The sequence below is a fragment of the Pan troglodytes genome, chromosome 4 (assembly GCF_028858775.2).
Source record: "Pan troglodytes isolate AG18354 chromosome 4, NHGRI_mPanTro3-v2.0_pri, whole genome shotgun sequence".
Lineage (NCBI taxonomy): Eukaryota > Metazoa > Chordata > Mammalia > Primates > Hominidae > Pan > Pan troglodytes.
This window is the reverse complement of record NC_072402.2, coordinates 26,878,553-26,893,434: the sequence shown is the minus strand read 5'-3', so window position 1 is coordinate 26,893,434 and position 14,882 is coordinate 26,878,553. Positions and strand designations below refer to the sequence as shown.

The 14,882-nt window shown below is 38.3% G+C and overlaps 1 protein-coding gene across 25 annotated transcripts in view; it reads left to right on the top strand.

The window, feature by feature from the left end:
• Positions 1 to 14,882, top strand: part of LOC129143943 (uncharacterized) — a 689,383-nt gene that overhangs the window by 367,040 nt on the left and 307,461 nt on the right. For 2 of the 25 annotated variants that reach the window (XR_010156879.1, XR_010156878.1), the window contains exon 1: positions 13,664 to 14,056. The exons of 13 other annotated variants lie outside the window; for them this stretch is intronic. Coding sequence is in view for 3 of the 12 variants with exons in the window: in XM_063810327.1 (XP_063666397.1) it covers positions 13,899 to 14,056 (158 nt within the window). In the remaining 9 variants the exon portion in view is untranslated. Of the gene's footprint in view, positions 1 to 13,649; positions 14,057 to 14,882 lie in introns of those variants that run through there. 10 more of the 25 variants (XR_010156867.1, XM_063810334.1, XM_063810327.1 and 7 more) reach the window with 9 other exon arrangements.

Here is a 14,882-nt window from a genome sequence, read left to right as displayed (position 1 = left end):
TCAGAAGATAAAAATGGAAAACGTGTTTGTTGTAAACGTATTCAGGCAGGAGTTCTGACATCACTTAGCTGTTAGCATATTTATGAAAAAGAAAAGGAAGAAAGGAAGGAAGGAAAGGAAGAAAGGAAAGAAGGAAGAGAGGGAGGAAAGAAGGAGGGAAAGGAGGAAGAAAGGAAAAAAAACTGCGTGGTAAAGTGTATTTGGAATAAAAAAAAGATTGAGTGAAATGCAAAAATAAATTGGGTTTAACAGAAATAGGCAGTTTCATGAAATAGCTCTGCAGCAATAAGAACAAAACACCAATTACAACAAATTCAAATAGACTAACGCACAGGAAAGTGACATGGTGACATGAGTGAAAAATGGGTTGGCACAAGTGATGGACAAGGTATCAAAAGGAACTAGAGAAGGCGTGCTATACTGTTGAAAGAAAATGCATTAAATGTTGAAATCGAGAACAAAGACAAAACAGATGACAATACCTAAACTGAGAGAAGGGCTACAAAGGCACTCAGTAACTGAACTGAGGAGGGTATAAGAAGAGATAATATAAAACAGGTGAAGGGCTGTTATTTAAGTCTGTGCAGCCAAACAGCTTATATTAAAAAGACTAGATCAAATTTTGCATGCAGTTATGATGTGAGAGGAAACAGCTTTCAAAATTGTTTAATGACCTCCTGATAGGAAGGTTAACAGGATTATCACACAGTTCACTGGAGGATGGACAGCAACTCTCAGCATGTCCCTCACTCAACGTGTAATTCCAGTATTCTCCTTTATAGGGAGGTGCAATATCATTGTGCTACTCAAAAGCATTAGTTGAAAAGTCAGGATTCTTTTAATGAGGGAAGTTCAACATAAAAGGGAAATACGGAAGGGAAGAAAATGGGTACTAAAACCTGACCTCTTTTAGCGTAATTCTGCCCAACTAACTGTGGGGGTGTCTGGGAAGGCTGAACCCTCTAGAGATTTTAGTTTGCTCTGGTCTCCTCACATCTGACTGGGCTGCCTGCATCCTAGGTAACTAGTCTGACAGTCTTTGCTTCTGACATGTTACTGCTCCTCTGTTCTGCTCTCCAACCATTTCTTGTTAAAGTGGGGAAATATTCTCCACCTTCTCTTCTGTTATGCAGACCACAAAGCAGTACTGCTTTGTATTGTCAGCGTGCTGTGGAGACTAATGAGAAGGGTCTTTAGGATAGGTTGGCCTCTGCTAGTTGTGGCATTAGTACCAGCCGGGTGTGGGAGAGTGGTGATGGGGAAGGGAAGAAAGCAGTCCAGAAAATACTCTGAGCAATGCTCATTAGTTGCAGAAGAACAAATCATAGTTTTTGTCTTTGGACCACCCATCATTTTTACCCTAGACTTAGATTCTCTGACTCCTGAAAAATTGTATTAGTCAGGGTAATTAGTGCCAGGTGCTATAACAAAACAACCTTAAAATCTTAGTGACTTCACCCACTACAGGTTTTTCTTCTGGCAGCTTTCCATTCCGTGATTCTGGAATCCCAATTCTTCCATCTTGTGGTGGAATTATTTTCTAGGGCCTCTGCAGAGTTTTCTGCTGTATCATCTGTATTTAGCTGGCTGGCTAACAAAGAATGAGGAAGATCACATGACACATTTTGTGGCCATGACTGGATGTGGTGAACATTACTCCCAAGACAGGGCCTAACCTTAACTGCAAAGGATGCTGGGAAATGTAGTTTTCCTAAGTGCTCAGGAAGAAAAAGTGTGATTGGTGAATATTTAGCCAGTCTCTGCCATATTCACGAAGGGGATTTTCCATACCCAATGTAAATTAACCCTCAGTGGATCTGTCTTCCCAGCCTTTTCTATGTATTCAGATATGTCTGAATTCATGAACATTATTTAATGTGGAAACTGAGACAGATTAAAGTATACATAGTTAATAAGTGACAGACCTGAAATGTAATTCAAATTTGCCTGAATCTCAAGTTATTGTTTTGCCTTCAAATTTTATACTTCAGGGAGCGGCATCAGGAACATTAGATTGGGAGGAAGTTGACTCCTTTGCACCCCTGGAGCCCTCTGAGATATGAGACCTTCAGAGGCATCAAAGGTTTGGTTCAGTTGGTACTATAATTAAGGGGAGCTCAGGGTACCTCTCCTGAGGTTACAAAGGAAACTGAGATTGATATTGTCTTGCAGTGGCAAGGAAGTGAAAATCATTGGGAAATAGAGAACACCTCCTCCTCCAAGTCCGATGCAGGAAGAGCGTCATGTTAAATGGCCTCAGAAAATATCTACACATCCTTTTCACCTTTCTTCAGAAGGCTGAGGAAAAAGTTAAGAGAAGGCCATTGAGAAGGAAAGACAAGATACGGCTTGGATTTTAGTATCATGCTTACATTGTAGCTTTTCTTTTTTTGGCAACTGCATGGGTATGGATGTATTTTTAACCTCACAGAGCCTCAGTTTTCTTGTCAGTAAAATGGGGAACGTGAAATGCAAAGTAGTAAGAATTAAATAATTTATACTAGTACTGTGCCTAAAAAATCAGAGGCATTGCAACTAAAGGTTTCTCCATTTTTCTTTTTATTAACACTTTTCTTTCATAAATGCGCCATCAAGGGGAAGCATGATGGTGGAAAGGCAATTCTCCCAGATGCTATGGAAGATACATGAGACAAAATGGTAAATAAATACATAAATAAATAAATAATCAGTTTCTTCATTTATCCATCCATTCATTCAACAATTCATTCATTCTTTCACACATCTGCCAATATATACTCACTACTGACAAAACATCACAGTGGACATTAGAGAAATCTAAAATGGATAACATGACCCTTGCTCTCAAGATCTGTGTCCTCTAGTGGAGGAGCAGGCATATGCAAAAGTCAAGGAGATTACAAGGTGAAATATGATAAATGACATATTTAAATTAAATACTCTGGTAGTGCAGAAGAGGGAGACTAGAGCAGGGAATATGAAAAGTTTAAGAGAAGCAGCAGCATTTATGTTGGAACTTGAAGAGTGGTAGTTCTGGGATTTTCTGTTATTAGGAGAAATTTCAGAGCAATAATCTTATTGGCAGGAGGCAAGAGTAAGTCTTTTGAAGTTAGGGTTGCATAGCATGAACACCAGTTTTCTTAGAATGTTTATTACAGATCAATAAAAATGAGTTAATTTTTAAAGATGCTTTTATTCACAGTCATAAAATTATAAAAATTAAAAAATTCTTATAAAACATTTCTTACTTCTTTATACATATTTACCAAAATGTTAATAATAGATACTATTTTAGTTAGTTTGCTTAAGGGCCTGTATTCTTTGGCTGCCATAACAAAATACTGTAGTCTGGGTGGTTTAAATGATGGAAATTTATTTTCTCACAGTTCTGGAGAATAGAAGTCTGAGGTCAGGGTGCCAGCCTGGTCAGGTTCTGGTGAGGGATCTTTTCCTGGCTTGCAAATGGCCACCTTCTCACTGTGTTCTCACATGGCAGACAGCAGGCTGTGGTGTCTCTTTGTCTTCTCATAAGGGCACCAGTCCTGTGGGATCAGGGACCTACTTGTATGACCTTATTCAACCTTAATCATCTCCTTAAAGGCCCTGTCTCCAAATATAGTCACATGGCGAGTTAGGGCTTCAACATATGAATGTGGGATGAGGGGGGAACAATTCAGTCCATAGCAGGGGCTGATAGGATTCACCCGAGGTGCTTTCTCTGCCTTGGAAACATAGGTATAATCCCATTTGAGGGCAGATCAGAGACGTAATAGGAGCAGAATGATTTGCTTTACCCAGTAATGCCTCAGAGTTGTCACAATTAAGCAGCTCAAATAGACAATGTCGGTATGATTTGTATGCTGGTAAGGCAATATCTATTTGAAATAGTAAACCAATTGACCTCTTCTTCACTTTTAGAGAAACCTTTGAAGATTCTCATAAGACTAGATATAAATTTCAGAATTTTCATTGCTAGTTTGCTGGAAAATCCACACAAATTTTTACAGATTGGCAAGTATTTTTACAGCTGTGTTGCATTTTGTTTTTTCTTGCAGGTAATAGGTATTTTTCAGCCTACACAATTTAATCATGATTAATGTCATGTTCTCCAAAACAAACATATATGGCTTGTAGCAATAAAAATAATCACTCTTAGTTGACTAAGGAGTGTGGGGACATCTAAATGTTTGCTAGAAGTTGAGAGTTAATTTCAAGGAGATGCCATCTTTCAAGAGTAACTACCTATTTGGCAAAACTATTGCCAATAAAATATAATAAGAAGTTCTGATTCTTTTCATGTTTAGCTCATGTATCATGACTATAATTCTGCTTCATAATTCACATTCAATTCTCACTTTACTTGTTATGTATTTAATACAGCTACATTGTGCTATAAAAAGAGAATTTGGACAGGATATCTGTTGGTGTTAAACTGCTTGTTTTTGTGTCCCCTCAGTCAGAACCATCCCTGGGGAAATGTTGGCCCTGGGGAAATCACATGGTGCGCTCTTTTTCCTCTACTTTGGCATTTTCATGCAACAGAAAGGATGTTCAACAGAACAGCAATGACTCTGGAAAGGGAAAAGAAATCACAGATGGGCCAAGTGCAGTTTAGGAGGTGTGTGTGGAAGGAGGAGCAGGGCCAAGACAGCCTTTAGCCCATAAGGGACTTTGTTAGAATTAGAAAAAAAAAAATACCACTTCCCCTGGGTGGACACAGCCAACCTCATGCCAGAGTATATGGCTTGGCAAACAGAGTGAACGCTGGACTTCAGCTCCCATTTCCCCCTTCAGGTGGGCAACTGTCTGCAGTGGTTTGGGTCTGGGCCAAGTTGAAGACTAAACGGAGAGATCAGCTCTTAACAGTACCCACTATTATACCTTGCACATATTAAGTAGTTGGAAGATGATGAGTGAATAATTTAATCACAATTATATTTGAACAGTACTCAATTCTTTGTAGAAGACAATATTCCAGAATGAGCTTACAAGCTTAGATTCCAAAGGTTTTCTATTGATATGAAAAAAAGCATTTAGGAGCAGTGTGGTCAATTTGTAAAATTTTCCTCTTGAATAAGATGAATGATAGTCTCAGAGAAAAACAAACAAGAATTTGTGTTATTTAGTCCATTTTCTGATCCATCCAGGTAAATTTGAATATGGGATTATCTACGTTTTTGGGTAAAATAAAATGATGTTTCTCTTTATCAAGTCGGTTCAACACACTTTTATGCAACGTCTCCTGAGAGGAGAGTGCTGCGCAAAACCAGAGGCTGATATGAGGAGTGATGGACCCTTTGCCTTTAGAGAGTTCCTCTACAACTAAGAGAGGGATTGAAATGTATGCTCAAGGGGCAACACAATGGTTTCTTCTTTAGGTCCAAGACCAGCTACATAATTTTTAGGGCTCCAGTGCAAAATAGGATGGGTCCTGGCACTGCGCAGAAGTCAATCTCCCCTTCCCACTGGCTGCTGTCCCTATTCTTGGTGCAAAGATAACCCCCAAGGGATCACAACCTCTGGGCTGGGCCATGCTCAGTTCCTGGATCTAGGGTAGGCAAGAAACACTTTCCCAATCCCTAAACAAAGCCCAGGACTCTGTCAGCCCAAGGGAGAGACAGACATCCACCTACTTACCCTGAGATGCCACAGGCACCAGTATCTCACTCACAGGTCCCATTCCAGGGGAGTCATAACAGATACAATTTTTGAAGTTGGCCTTAAAGATTCATTTCAACAGTTCTAGAAGGAAAAAAAAAAAGGCAATATAGGCAGAGATTGCTCCCTGAGGGAAAAGTATAAATGTGAAAATCCAGTCTTGTGTAGGGATTTCTGGTCAACAGAGGGCTCTGCTGATTCAGGGGTGGCTGGAGATAAGTATAGCATGACATATTTTCATTCAGTAATCATTTATTAAGTGCTGACTAGGTCTCAGGCCATGTGCTAAGTGATGCTGTTATAATGTCAAGAAAAATCAGATGTGTTCTTTACCTTCATGAGTCTTATAAGCTCATGGAAAAATTAGGGGAGATTCTTGAATGTCATTTACATTCAGGGTTTCTCTGCTGACCTGAGAATCCCTCATGCTAGAAACATTTGTCTTTTGTCAAATGTAGAAGTTGTCAAATATGGGCAGCTTTCACCACTGCCATCCCTAAATTTAAATTATTTCTTTTTCTATATTGCATTTATTACTATGTATTCCTATCACTCTAATGCTAAAGACTAATACATTTTTAACTTATTTTTTACTCCTTTTCACTGTTTATTGTTAGTAATAGTGAAGACAGGAATATGTTACTGAGGATGACTTTGCCAGAATGTCACTTGTAGTTTGGTTGGTTGGAATTCAAAGCATATTATCCACTGTTTAACATCACTCACCAGCCCCTAGGAACATATTTAGTCCATATGTACCTGCAATAAGTTCTATCGAATATAACTACCACATGAGAGAGTGATTCTAAGGGAAAACCCACTAAAGAAATTCTGAGAAAATAAAATTTGTGACTTATCAGAAACAGATATTTCCTGGTGTAACATGTAAGAGTTTTTCTGTGGTCATTTCCCACAACATGTCAGGGCTGCTCTCTAAGGAGAAGAATGGGAGCTAAGATTAACCCTGAGGCTTGGATGTGGAAGGAATGAAGGACAAAAGTACAGATACATGAGACAGTAGAGTTGAGGGCAGGTCTGGGTTGGCATGGGTGAGGAAGAGGGATATAGTAGTGGGTGACTATGGACAACCAGAAGACAGGGGGTACCTGAATGATAATAGACATGAAGACTGAGAAATTGAAAAGAGAGGCAGAAATTAGGAGGGAGGGGCCAAGTTGTTATTTCCTAACTTCAGCAGAATTGTGGTAGTGCCAACATTTTGCCCACCTACTGAAAGCCATCCTGGAAACTGTCAGGTAATAGGAGCAGAAAAGAACATAAGATTAGTGAGAAAAAAAAATGAGGCTACGTTATGTGGAATATATGATAGAATGTATGCTTTACATGGATAGAGAATATGTCTTGTTCATTGCTTAATTCCCAGTGCTTAACCCAGTTCCTTGCACTCTGTAGGGGATAAATATATGTATTTGTGTATTATATAATTAATAAATAAATGGGACGAGCTTTATAAGTGGAAGTGGAGTTTTATGGGCTGTTTGCAGCTGATTAAGCTACTCTGATGGTTATAAGTTAAGATTCTAGAAGAGTGTGGTTGTTTTGAATTCAGGTGCCAACTGTCACCATCTCTGTAATAATGGGCAAGTTTTGGTGTCGGTTTCTTCTTTCATGAAATGTGGGCAATTATAGTATTTGCTTCATGGGATAATTGTGAAGATAGGATGAGATAATGCAAAGCATTTTGTGCCTAGCACATAGTGAGTGCTCAGTACATTGTAGGTGTGGTGATGAGGATGGTGACAACTTTGCTATTGAGAGCAGTTCCCAGCTCTACAGAGAGGTTTCAAGTTTTCCGAAGATAAGACCACACTCTGCCCTTGCCAAATCTGAGGCAAGAAGAGAGTGATCTCTCTGAGGATCTTCTTTAGCCATCTTGGAAGGGTGTGTGTGGCCCCGAGTCTGGCAGGGACAGAGCTGAGCAGAGCTGTTCACAGCAAATCTGCGATGATGATCTTCTCATCTGTCTTCTAAGCTGTAGGCGGCTCCTTCTTTGGGAAGCAAGTTATAATCAGAACTTGGAACAAGCTACCCTCCAAACAATGCTCTCATTGCCTTTTCTGCCATTTAATTAATGCCAGTCTAATTTTATAGAAAGTATATAAATATGATTTATGCATATTTGTACCTATATTTTTCTGTGAGGTTTCCATGAGGTACATAGCCATGTAAATCATATCCTTCTGATAAATACCTCTGGCCTGAATACTTAATGTTATTTTTTATAGCCACATTTGGGTAATTTAGCAAATAGAGGGATGGATATGCTTAACCTAACCTTCAAGTTCTTAATGACTAGAACTAAGAGGTGAACCTCTTATTTTTTTCAGTTATATTTTGCTGGGGGATTTAGGTAGATTTCAGCTGATAGCATTCAAGATCCATTTTGCTAATGCTTTCTTTCCAGTTCTTGTCAATCTAACTCAAGAAACAGACAGCAGTCTATGGGTTGCCACTTGAAGGTTATGAGGACATGATCCATACATTCTGTTTTTAGCTTCACTTCTAGTGAATATAAAATCAAGTCAGGCCATGATTTAAATGGCCTCAAATCCTGAGTAAGTTTCCTTACAATTTCTGCAAGTTTTAGCAAGGACCAGTTGGGTGTAGTGGAGTGACTTTGCTGAACTTCCCTTTCACTGTATCTGTAAGCATGGATATCAATGAGCAGATTTCATTAGAAGTAACTTTGGAGAATTGGGAGAAATGTCTTTTCTTTTTACCAAACATGGATTTTAAAAATTACACAGAGATGAGCATTGTCAAGTCTCACGAAGTGCAATCATAAGCAGAAGGCTTGAAACCTGTTTTTGCCTAAAACCTTTATTGGATTTAGTAAAAACAACAGTAATAAATTGTATTCAAAAGCACTTTGATCCCTTTGCAATAGTATTATTACAAAAGCAGGGTCTACAAAACATTTCCCCTTTTTTCATTTGGGTCAGTTTTCCATAGGCTTCCCAAATCATCTAAGTCTGTGTTGATAATTCCAGAGACAAAGGGTTGTTCAGGCTGTAGTGCCTGACACTTGAAACTTGGTATTGTTAGACAATGATTGTAGCACTAATCTTGCATTTATTTTCTTGAAATTTTCTGTGGGAGTAACAGAATCCAAAAGATGAAAATGCAAAAATGTGTCATTAAAACACTTAATACAAACATACCTATTCTATTTTCCTCCTAAAATTTTCAGATTTATTTAATCTTTTCCCTTTATTCTTTGTTTCCCCAAAATGATATTTTAATGTTTGAAATGCTAGTAGTCAGTATCTACAATTGATACTCCATAGGGATGTAAACAGTAATAACAGGGCAGTAAGTTGAGGGATACATCTTTGGCTAAAACTTTGGCCAAAGATGTATATATCTTTGGCTAAAAGAGGGATATATCTTTGGCTAAAACAATAATTCTTGAATGGCTATAACTGCATTTGATTTTTTTTCTGATGTTACCCTGTCACATAAAATCTAGTACCTCATTGATTCTTCCTCATCCTTTTGCCAAATTATTGCCCCAGAATAGAAGATTTTAAATATTCTCCAAATTCTTTATTTAACAAATATATAATCATATTTGTGATCTACATGACAGAGGATGCATGCAAGTTATAAAGCTGTAATTTTGCTTTTATTTTTCAACAACCCCTCAAGAAGTCAAGGCAAATAGAAGAGTCTATTTTAAATGTGACGACATTGAGGTGTAGAAGGTTAAATGGCTGACTTGCTTAGATGGTCTGTGACATGGCAGCTAGAGGGAGTCAGGTCTCCTGATCCCTATATACAAGATTGTCTTTACTACCCTGTACAAAATGTTAATTGTCAGACAGACCTCTAAGAGGTAGAGGGTTGGCCAATTCTGTGATGAAACAGCTATAGGGAGCAAAGGATACTCGTTCTTTGAAGTTTATTATAGCATTCCTGGACATCTAGCTCCCTGGATGCTTCCCTGAATTAGTCTTAAGGTGTAATGGTGATTTCAGGCATGCTAGAATATAGCATTGGAGACCTGGGGAGGTCCAGGTAGTGGACTGGAATAGCTGCAGCTATTAAATATCTAGGTCATCCTTTATATAGGGTTGTAATGTACACTCTAGCTTCTGACTTCAGTGTTGATAGAAAGAGGAAAAAAATCCATCCTGGTAAAATGTAGTCAGACAGCAGTTTGTCTTTCCAAAACATTATTAGGTATTATTACAGAATGTGAACACCTTTCATTCCTGACAAACAGGAAATGTATGCTGCACTACTGGTATGTCAATCAGAGTGATAGCATCAATTTTATGGTTTTTAATTCATCCCCACCTCCTGCCGAGCCTTTTGCTCATCCCAAATTATGAATCTTAAAAGGTGCATGATTAAGAAGAAAAAAAAATATGTCTCTGCCTGTGTGAACTCCTATGTGAAGAGCATGGAGCCAGATGTTTAAGAGATATGTAAAGCAGGTGCTGACCACTCAGTGACTGGACAAGCAACTTACTTTTCCTGAAGCTGGGAGTGCCCCTGCATGCTTTCACTGTGGTACTTCACTAGTAGCTCAAGCAGATCTTTTTTAATATGCATTGCCACCTTTGAATTTGTAAGGAACGGAAAGAAGATAATGTATTTTAAATGCTATATTTGTCATTCCATGATGCTTCAGAATTACGTTTTCAATTTAAGTTTTGAGTGTCTGTTTCTTTAGCTGTGATGTTTTGTTGCTTTTTGATATATTAAATAAATACAAAGCCAATCCTGGAGCCTAGCTTTGAATGAATCAGAGCAATGTCTCTCACAATTCTTTTCTTTCTACCCCTTAATTCTTTTCTTCAACACATAATGAAAATAAAGAGCATTGTCAGTTCGGTATAAAGTGAGACTGTTTAAAAATAAATAACGTGTGTTTATGTGGTGTGCGCACACACATACACACACAATCTACTTCACAACAGGGGGTTTGGGAGCCTGGGGTGTCTGAATCTGTCCTCCCATGCTCCTCTCTTGTTTCTGGTGAGGAGCCATTTTTCTTGTTTTTCTATGCAGCTCCACCTGGACTCCATTTGCTGCCACAAACTGCAAATATCACACACTTATTTAAGATTTAGGAATGTGATCTGATAGTTACTGATTGGAAGGTGAAGCAATAATTAACAGTTGGTCAAGGTCAATTTTCTCTCCTGATGCTGACTCCTAAGAGAATATTTCATCGTTGACAGACAATTGTCTATTTGCTGATAGCACATGATGACATATTTCATGGATCTTTAATAAGAACGCTCACTGTGTGGTGGCCTCCATGTTTAAATCACGCTTGGCCATGTCAGCCTTAACCTTAACATTTTTAATGCTTGAGTGTTCCGGCAAGAGTACATGGAGCCTTCAAGTAACTCACATGGCATTTTCTTGTACAGAATTTCTCATTCTACTTTTACCACAACTTCTTTGTGATTCATAATTAAAGTATGCTGGTTCTCTTCCATGCAAGACAGCAAATATAAAAAAGAAGCAAGAACACTTCTTTCTCTGGTGGGGCACTAGCATAAAATATTAAGTTTTGAGGGTGATGATAACTAAGTATGTACAAATGTGGTTATTGCAGTAAGGCCTGCCTTATTGGGAGGCAATGCCCCAAAGAAAAGCTGCCTTTTCCATTTGAGAAGACAGAAGAGATCAAGGATCCTATCAAAGGAGTCTCCTATGAGGGCTTGGTCACACTCTTCATATATGCAGTGTTAGCACTTCCAAAGTGAATTTACATATTCTATCTCATTTGATTCCTCAGTTAGGTATTCTGCAACTGTATTATGGGCAAGAGAGCTGAAGCTTACAGATGTTAAACAGCTTGCTTAAGGTCACGTAGATGGTAAGTGTTGCAGCTGGATTTTGAACCCATGTTTCCTGACTCCAAATGTAATACTTTTTGTTCTATCCTATAGTTGCTGTTAGTACAACTTATTTGGCACTTTTTGTGTTTAAATTCCAATTAAATTATTTTATTATGGATTCCTCAATAACACTGACATGTTCTATAACAGGGATTTGCACATGGTGCACACAAAATGAGTACTTTTGATTAACTAATGGATTAGCCGGTTTTCTTCATTCTCCCTTCATGTGGTATAGCATTTAATAATATCACAAATGTTTACAGTCATTACAAGGACTTGTTAGATTTTGAGAACATAAGGTAGTTGTTATGAACTAAAAGTTTTGTCCCTCAGAATTCATGTGTTGAAGGCCTAACCCCCAGTGTGGCTGTATTTAAAAATGAGACCTCTAAGGATCTAAATTAAGGCTAAATGTGGTCATAAAGGTGGGCTCTGATTTGACAGGATTAGTGTCTTTATAAGAGGAACGATCAGAGAGTGGTATCTCCCCCCACTCTCCATCATACGCGCATAGTTAAAAAAAAAAAGCCATATGATGACATATGAAGCCATGGAGACAAGAAAGACTTCTACAAGCCAGGAAGCGAATCATCTAGAACCTTGAACATGGCCGCCTAACCTCCAGAACTGTGAGAAAATAAATTTCTGTTGTTGAAGCCATCCAGGCTGTTGTATTTTGTTATGGCTCCCTTAGCAGACTAATAAAGTGATTAAAGCCACACTTCATTCAAGCAGCTTGTTTTCCTGTGGAGTGACTGGAGAATAGCCCTGGAGTTATAGGTGAGTTGAATGTATACTCTTGTGCTTTGTCCTTTTGGAATTAAATATCAGGGTTATCATTCCATTGGGGTGAAAATACCCTCAAAGTCAAAACAGCAAAGTTAATGTTGTTCAAAACACTCTATACTTTATAGAATTGCATATAGTAGTACCTGAGTCTGCATGGTCCTGGGGTAAAAGTGAGAATGATGGCAGAAAGCACTTCAAGGAGATGAATCTGTGTCTTGAATGAATAGTAGTTTTCCAGAAAAGTGGAAGGAAGTGCATATTCCTCAGAGAGAGCAGTTATGTAACAGTTGTATAAGTGAACATGCTAGAACCCTAGATTCTGGAGACTTCAACTTGTTACGGCCAGAGCTCAGGATGTACATAGAGGAGCTGTAGAAGATAAGGTTGAAAAGACAAGAGCCAGTTTTCTAAAAATCACTGTGTGTTATGTTTAAAAGTCAGACTTTGTAACCTGGTGGAGGACTAGGGGAGGGATAGCATTAGGAGAAATACTTAAGGTAGATGACGGGTTGATGGGTGCAGCAAACCACCTTGGCACGTGTATACTTATGTAACAAGCCTGCACATTCTGCACATGTATTCCAGATCTTAAAGTATAATTTAAAAAAAAAGAAAAGAAAAGAATTGTAATCTGAATAGTTATACAATCAAGTTTTCAGTTCAGAAGGTTACTCCCAATGCACCGTGGAGATTGTATTGAAACCTGGTCTTGGGGCTAGGGCTTGGGATGGAATTTCAGGGAATAATGCTGGATCATAAATTCTCTGTGGATGGTAACAGAACCTTTGTCTTTGACATTACCTTCTTAGCTAAAAACTCAGTTCAAATATTCAGCCACTTCAGAATTCAAGTAACACTTCCTTCTTTTAGCTATGACATTTAAATAGCTCTTATTTCTGGGATAAAAGTGACTTTTGTTCTTTTGGATGCCACACATCATGGATGATACCCATGCTGTGGATCTCATCAAAACTTGAGTGGCCCCAAATGAGTGAGCTGGTGGCCTGGTGAGAAATCCAGCATTCTCGACTTCTTCTTTTTAACACTCTTAAGTTTCATTTTTATGAGGTGCCACATTTTGCTATGCTTTTAGCTGGACCTGCTTGAAATTTCTTAATCTGATGTTTCAGGGAGCAGTAAAAATAATAAGTAAACATGTTCCCCGAGCAATTAATAATGCAAGCCCTGAGCCCAACAGGATTCATCAAATATGTAAACTTATCCTCTCCTGGTCAAGATGCTTTAGACTGGAAGTAGTTGAAATATGGGAGGAAGCTCATGCTTTTGTGGTGTGAATTAGATTCTGTGTGTATCTGTGTGCGCTTAGTGCATTTTTAAACTATTGTAAAATCACTATTCTTAGACTCGCCTGAGAGTAACTCACTTGTGGAAAAGGTGGGCAATTCTGTTTTGTGATTACTATGCCTTCCCCCTAGGTCATCTGCTCATCTTTCTTCTTCAAACAAATTAAAATATTAGTCCACTAGAGAAGGACTGTTCTCACTTTTATATGTCACACAGAATGTTTAGAGCTGACTTCACCTGTTAGTGCCAACAGCAGTGATGATGTGGTTATCATGACACCTGCAAATGCTTCTCTTCCTGTGTACTTATTATCAATCTGGGAATGTCGTCACTCCAGTCACCCCAGAATGCTTCCTTATGACTGCATTCTTACTGGCTGTAAGTAACTCTTTTACTCAACAAGGAACGGGCCAGATGGCATGCAGATATATGCTTGAGACTGGGTGAGTCTCATTTGTTCTCTATTTCTTGTTACTTACTGTCACTCCTTGGCTAACCACACATAAGGAACTCACCCTGTGGGCTGCTTTTTGCTGTGCATATCTAACGCGATTATAGTAATGTGCTTTTTATTAATGTTTTTGTTATTATGGGTTTCTTTTTGTCGAAGTTGTTTCAATCTGCCTCATAACTTTGTAAGGTGAAATACAAATAAATTTGATGGTGCAAACAGGTCAGCCAGTATACTAACATATAAATACAATGAATGTTGTCCCCTTCTAATTAATAACCTTGAACTTATTCCAACAATGATGTTACAACTGGAAAATAATTTTATTTAGGAAATTCTCTTTGAAAAATGATTTTAGAGCCTTTTCCTACCAATCAAAGCAAATGATCATTCTCTGAGGGTTGGTTTGATCTTCTATTAAAAAATTCATTGAACAAATAATTATTAGGTGTATAATCAGTGGCAGGCAGTATACCAGGAGCAAGGAGTAAGACAGACATGGTTTGGTTTCTGCCTTCAAAGACATTTAAGATAAAATCTGAGATGAATGTCTGAGCCCTGGATAATACCTTTACTGATAAAAACGAGATGTGACTATACAGTGACAATCTGAACTGCCTCAAATGACAATTTTAAAGAAGAGATTTAAAACATTTTGAGTAATGGCAGCATCTCTGGAGTAACTCACACAAACTACTCAGAAGACGAATAGTCATTTTTTAAATGCATACAGTATGGTGTATAGAGTTTATAAAACATTTTTATATACATTGTATTACTCTCTTGCCACAAGAATCATGGATTATCAACCAGGTTTG